At 41.7% G+C, this 5,961-nt stretch overlaps 1 protein-coding gene across 1 annotated transcript; it reads left to right on the top strand.

Annotated features, from left to right (window-relative positions):
* The first annotated feature begins 4,693 nt into the window (after positions 1-4,693).
* On the top strand, positions 4,694-5,578 carry LOC132405233 (protocadherin alpha-7-like). The gene has a single exon (XM_059989920.1). It carries the CDS (start codon positions 4,694-4,696, stop codon positions 5,576-5,578), a length of 885 nt encoding a protein of 294 aa, XP_059845903.1.
* Positions 5,579-5,961: the final 383 nt, after the last annotated feature.

Genomic DNA, 5,961 nt, shown 5'->3' on the forward strand with positions numbered 1-5,961 from the left:
GTCTTCCCTCATCTCTTCTGGTTCCTCGCGTAGGTTACGAATCTGATCTTCTGTCCATTGCAATCCTGTTGTTTTTGGCATATCCGTAGATTACTTGCCGATTGTTCTTTCAATTGTCTGCTAAGGAAATGTCTTGCTTTAGTTTAGTCCTCAGATTTATTTCTTGTGTTATCTTGAATTTCCTTTACTCCATTAACACCCCTTTTTTTCTTACCTGCTTATAGCTGCTGGGCATCTCCTATGTTTCCTCATCCATGACCTCAATATCTCTTGAAAAGCAACATTCCCGAAACCTGCTATCTTTACCTTTTTTATTTTGACAAAATGATGCAAGCTTTGTACTCCCAATAGTTCACTTTTGAAGTCTCACATTTACGAATCTACATTGAAGAAATCCAAAGGTGAATATAGGGCCGAGGGTGTTAGGATTAACTTACAGCACAGTTGCAGATTGGCAGATATGATGTTGTAGGCATCACCGAATCATAGCTGAAAGAAGACTGCAGTGATAGTTAATGTTCAGGGATACACAATGTATCAACAGGACAGGCAGGAAGGCAGAAGTGACGGCGTTGCTCTACTGCTGGTGTCGGAAGCCCTTGAATTATTATGAATAGAGCTAACGAACTGCAAAGGTAAAATAACTTGATGGGAGTTGTGTATAGTCCCCTCTCCCCAACCAGATTGAAAGGCGTGTCCTACAAATTACAACGAGAGATAGTAAATCATGCTAAAATGGAAATGTTTCAATAGTGATGGGATACATCAACATGCAGGTCGATTGGGAAAATGAAACTAGTGCGGGATTCCAGGACGGGGCATTCCAGAGTTCCTCGTGATTGGGCCCACTGGGGAATCAGCTATTCTGGATTTGGTGAAGTGCAAAGAACTAGAATTGATTAGAGGACTTAAGGTGAAAGATCCCTTTGGGGAAAGTTATCATAATATCTTCTAATTCACCTGAAATTTCAGAAGGAGAAGCTAAAGTCAGATATGTCAGTATCCCAATAGAGAAAAGGGAAACAGAGAGACATGAGAAGTGCTGGCCAGAATTGATTGGAAAAGAACACTGGTGGAGATGATGGCAGAGCAGCAATGGCTGGAATTCCTGGAAACAATTCAGTAGGATATATACATCCCAAAGAGGAAATAGTAATTGAAAGGAAAGAAGATACAATCGTGGCTAACAAGAAATAAAAAAAAATAACATCAAGGCCTAAGAGAGGACATATTTTAGAGCAAAGATTAGTGGGAAGTGGTGGGATTATAAAATTATATCAAAGAGGATACCGGCAGTTTCTTCAGATACATAAAGTGTTAAAGAGAGGTGAGAGTGTATATCGGACTGCTGGAAAACAATGCTGGAGAGGTAGTAATGGGGAACAACGAAATGACAGGACTGAATACGTATTTTACATCCGAATTCACTGTGGAAGACGTTAGCAATATGCTGGAAGTTCCAGGTGTGAAGGTTATAAAGTTTGTGAAGTTATCAAAGTGAAGGAGCAGGTGTTGGGAAACTGAAAAGTCTGAAGTTACTGGACCAGATGCTGCACATCCAAGGGTTCTGGAAGTGATAGTTGAAGAGACCGTAGAGGCATTATTAATGATCCTTCACGAATCAATAGTTTCTAGAATTACTTCTCTGTATTTCCATGTGCGCTTAACTTGCTAAGCAGCCTCATGTACGGCACCTTGTCAAAGGCCTTCTAAAATTCCAAGTCCACCACCTCTACTGCATCTGCTTCGTCTACCTTGCTTTTAATTTCCTCAAAGAATTGTTGTAGGTTTATCAGGCAGCATTTTCCTTCGAGGAAACCATGCTAGCTTTGGTCTTTTTTGTGATGTGCCTCCAGGTTCTCCCTCGTTTCATCGCTAACAATCGATTCCAACAACTTCAAAACCTTTGATGTCATGCTAACATGTCTATAGTTTCCATTTTTGCTGTCTCCCAACATTATTGAACAGCGGAGTAATATTTACAATTTTCCAGTCACCCGGCACGATGCCAGAACCAATCGATTCTTGAAAGGTCATCGTTAATGTCTCTGCAATCGCTCCAGCTACTTCCTTCAGAACCCGAGGGTGCATTCCATTAGGTCGAGGAGGCATATCCACCCTCATACCACTCATCTTGCTGAGCACATTCTCAGTCGTAATTTTCACTGCACAAACTTCACTTCCCTGACACTCTCGAATGTCCGGTATACTACAGACGTTTTCCACTGTGCAGACTTATTCGATTTCAATTCCTCTGCGATCTCTGCATTTCTCAGTACAATATCTCTAGCGTCATTTTGTATTGGTCCTCTATTTATTTTCGAATCATTTTTATCGTTTTTATACCGAAAAATAAACTTTGAGTATTTTCTTTACTATTATTCGCAAGCATCATCTCGTAATTCATCTTTCCGGTCCCAATGTCCTTCTTAGTTTCCTTCTGCTAGTTTTTTCCTGCTCCCCAATCCTTCACCTTCCCTCTAGATCTGGCTTCCATGTACACCCTCTCTTTTGACTTTACTTTGGCTCTGACTTCACTTGTCGGCCACGGTAGTGTCCTTCTTTCCTTTGATAATTTCTTCTTATTTGGAATATATCTGTCTTGCACTTCCCTCATTTTTCGCAGAATCTCCTGCCATTGTTGCTCTGCTGTCCTTCCTGGAAATGTCCCTTTCCAGTCTACTTTGGGGAGTTACCCTCTCCCGCCATTGCAATTCCCTTTATCCCACTGAAATAGGGACAATCTGGATTTTATTCATTCCTTCTCAAATTTCTACGTGAACTCGATCATATTGCGATCACTGTTCCCTAAGGGTTGCTTAACCTTAAGCTCTCGTATCTCCTCCGGATCATTGCACAACGCACAAACAACACCAAACTGTTCTAAAAGCCATCCCTTAGACATTCTGTAAACTCTCTCTTGAGGTCCAGTACTGACCTAATTTTCCCAATCCATATTCATGTTAAAATCCTCAACGCTTATTATGACATTGCCTTTCTGACACGCCTTTTTTTTATCTCCTGCTGTAATTTGTAATCCATACCCCGGCTGTTGTTTGGAGGTCTGTATACAACTGCCATTCGGGTCTTTTTACGCTTTCCATTTCTTAACCCAACCTATAGAGACTCTACAACTTCCAATCCTATGTCATCTATTTCTTCTGATTTAATATTATGTTGACAACATTCAAAAGATGTGTGGTGAAGAGCATAAGAACTGGTTACATAGCGGCCTGGTATGGAAATTCCAATGCAGTTGAACTGAAAATCCTACAGAAACTACTGGATACGCGCCAGTCCTTCACGAGCAAAGACCTCTGCAGCACTAAGCACGCATACATGGAGCACTGTCGCAGGAAAGCACCCACTATCAGGGACACGCACCATCCGGGATATGCTTTCTTTTCGCTGCTGCCATGAGGAACATGGTAGAGGAGCTTGAGGGTCCTCGTTACCGGTCTGAGGGAAAGTTATTAGCCCTCAAACATGGTTTCTGAACCAGTGGGATAACTTCACTCAAATTGAGTCGGTCCATCACTGAACTGTTGCCACAACTTATGGAATCACATTCATGGCAGGTAGTGACGACGTCACTACCTCCTCCCATAGATGCTGTCTGGCCTGCAGAGTTCTGCCAGCATTTTGTGTTTTTATTTGTATTATATTGCTTGGTTTTACTGATTATCCCCATATGAAAGCAAATGACCAGGTTGTATCTTGTGACATATATTTATTTTATACTTTGAACTTTTAACGACAGGAAATACCGGAACTGCCCAGCTGATCAGTGGATGGGGAGGGAAATAAAATTGACTGTTTATTGGTCGGAAACATTATACTTGTCAGAGGTTTTTCCATTTTGAAGAACTGTGTACTTCAAATATTTTCTGTTTCTAATTAGCTTTGTAGAAATTTCATTTTCATTTAAGTATTTCAGTTCTTCTGCAAGCGAATATATCCGCAGATGACTGAAATCTTCCATTATCCCCCCATGATAATTTCATAAATTTTTCATGACATTTAGTCTAGATTTCCTATACTAGAGACTTAATTCCATGCAGTCTTTAACTTCTCAGTCACTGCCCGTTGACTTCTGTTCCTGTTTGACATCACAATATTTATTACAGAAAATAAACATTTTCATAATTTACGTTTAAGTTTCATTACTTTTGGAAGAGATGGAAGCAGTCCCAGAGCCAATCGTTCAAAATAAGGATGCATGCACATAGCTCTTTTAATATATGCTGTTGCCATTTGTAGGAACGGTTTTATAGCTTTGGTGTAAACTTTGGAACAGAACAAAAACTGCGGATTAAACTGCGAAGATTCTTGTGTCATTGGGGCCGAAATTACAGTTGTACACCCGTAAACAGTAGACTACCATTCCTGGCGCCGTCCAGCTTTAAGAATTTCTGGCGTTATTATTGACAAGAACACTTTGTGTCGCTGTACACCAATCAGGATCTCAAGTGCGGCTAGAGATCCATTGGTCTACCCCCACCAGTGAACGAAAACAGGATTATAATGAAAAGACCCGGTATTTTACTTTAGTCTGAGCGACCATTTATTGAAACAGATTGGACCAGTCCGTCATTTCGAGAAGACAAGGTTTGTTAGATATTTCAGTCAAGAGTCTCTCGCAAAGTAACCGAAGTAAATTCGTGCTCCTGGAAAAGAAGGCGGCCTCACAACAATGGCAAATGTACAGGGTAAGAAAGCCTTGCAGTCCCTGGGATTGCCTTTTATTGTGATTATTTGTGCGTTAAATGATACTTTTCCCATTTTCCCGCAAAGCACCGTTGCCTTGCGGATTGTTGAAAATATTGCACCCGGCTTTCGTTTACCGCTGGAGACCGCTCTCGATACGGACGTGGGGACAAATGCAGTCACTTCGTACGTTATCAGCCCTAATGAACACTTCAGTCTGAAAGTGGAGAACGCAGAAGAAGGCATTAAAATTGCAGAGCTATTGTTGGAGAAACTCCTGGACCGCGAGAGGCAGGCATCTTTTCAGCCGAAGTTGACGGCCGTTGACGGAGGAAAGCCACGGAAATCTGGGACAACTCAGGTTGTAATGAGTGTGCTGGACAGCAACGATAACGCGCCGATTTTCGATCGGAAGATATACGAAGCCAGCCTGCCAGAAAACACGTCTAAGGGATCCCCAGTGGTTACTGTGCACGCTTCGGATGCAGATATAGGCTTAAACACAGAGGTAACTTACTCTTTCAGCAATCGTGACTCAAGGAAAGTGCAGGAATTGTTCCTTTTGTATCCGCGGACGGGAGTAATTAGATTATTAGGAGATCTGGACTTCGAAGAGGCAAACAGTTACACAGTTGGTGTTCAGGCTGTGGACAGAGGTTCACCAGCCATTGCAGGGCATTCTAAAGTCCTAATCAGGATAACTGATGTCAATGATAACGACCCGCAAATAGAAGTAAACCTGGTGACGACAAATGTCACAGAGACTGCCGCGCGCGGGACAGTAATCGCAATGATCAATGTGAATGATCGAGATTCTGGGGTGAACGGAGAAGTTCACTGCAAGATTCCACCACGTATTCCGTTTAAGTAGCAGGCATCATCGAGCGACCATCATAAAGTAATTGCCAGTGACTCGTCAGATCGGGAAAATACAGCACTCTATAATATTGCTCTTTTCAGATTCAGATTCAGATTCAGATTCAGTTTATTGTCATTTTGAAACCACAAATGCAATGCAGTTAAAAAATGAGACAACGTTCCTTCAGAATGATATCACAAAAGCACATGACAAAACAGACTACACCAGAAAATCCACATAACGTTTGTCAATCCCCAATCCAGAGACCGGAAAGGCTGCTGCGTATTAATATCACGCTACCATCTTAGCGCATTACCCAGAAAGGAACTCCAACACCACCAGACAAAACAAGATCAAAAACTAAAGCTACAAGACCTGCACAAGACCACATAGTT

The sequence above is a fragment of the Hypanus sabinus genome, chromosome 15, assembly GCF_030144855.1.
Source record: "Hypanus sabinus isolate sHypSab1 chromosome 15, sHypSab1.hap1, whole genome shotgun sequence".
NCBI lineage: Eukaryota > Metazoa > Chordata > Chondrichthyes > Myliobatiformes > Dasyatidae > Hypanus > Hypanus sabinus.

Coding starts and splice junctions, on each gene's coding strand:
- LOC132405233 (XM_059989920.1), top strand. CDS start 4,694: ATGGCAAATGTACAGGGTAAGAAAGCCTTGCAGTCCCTGGGATTGCCT.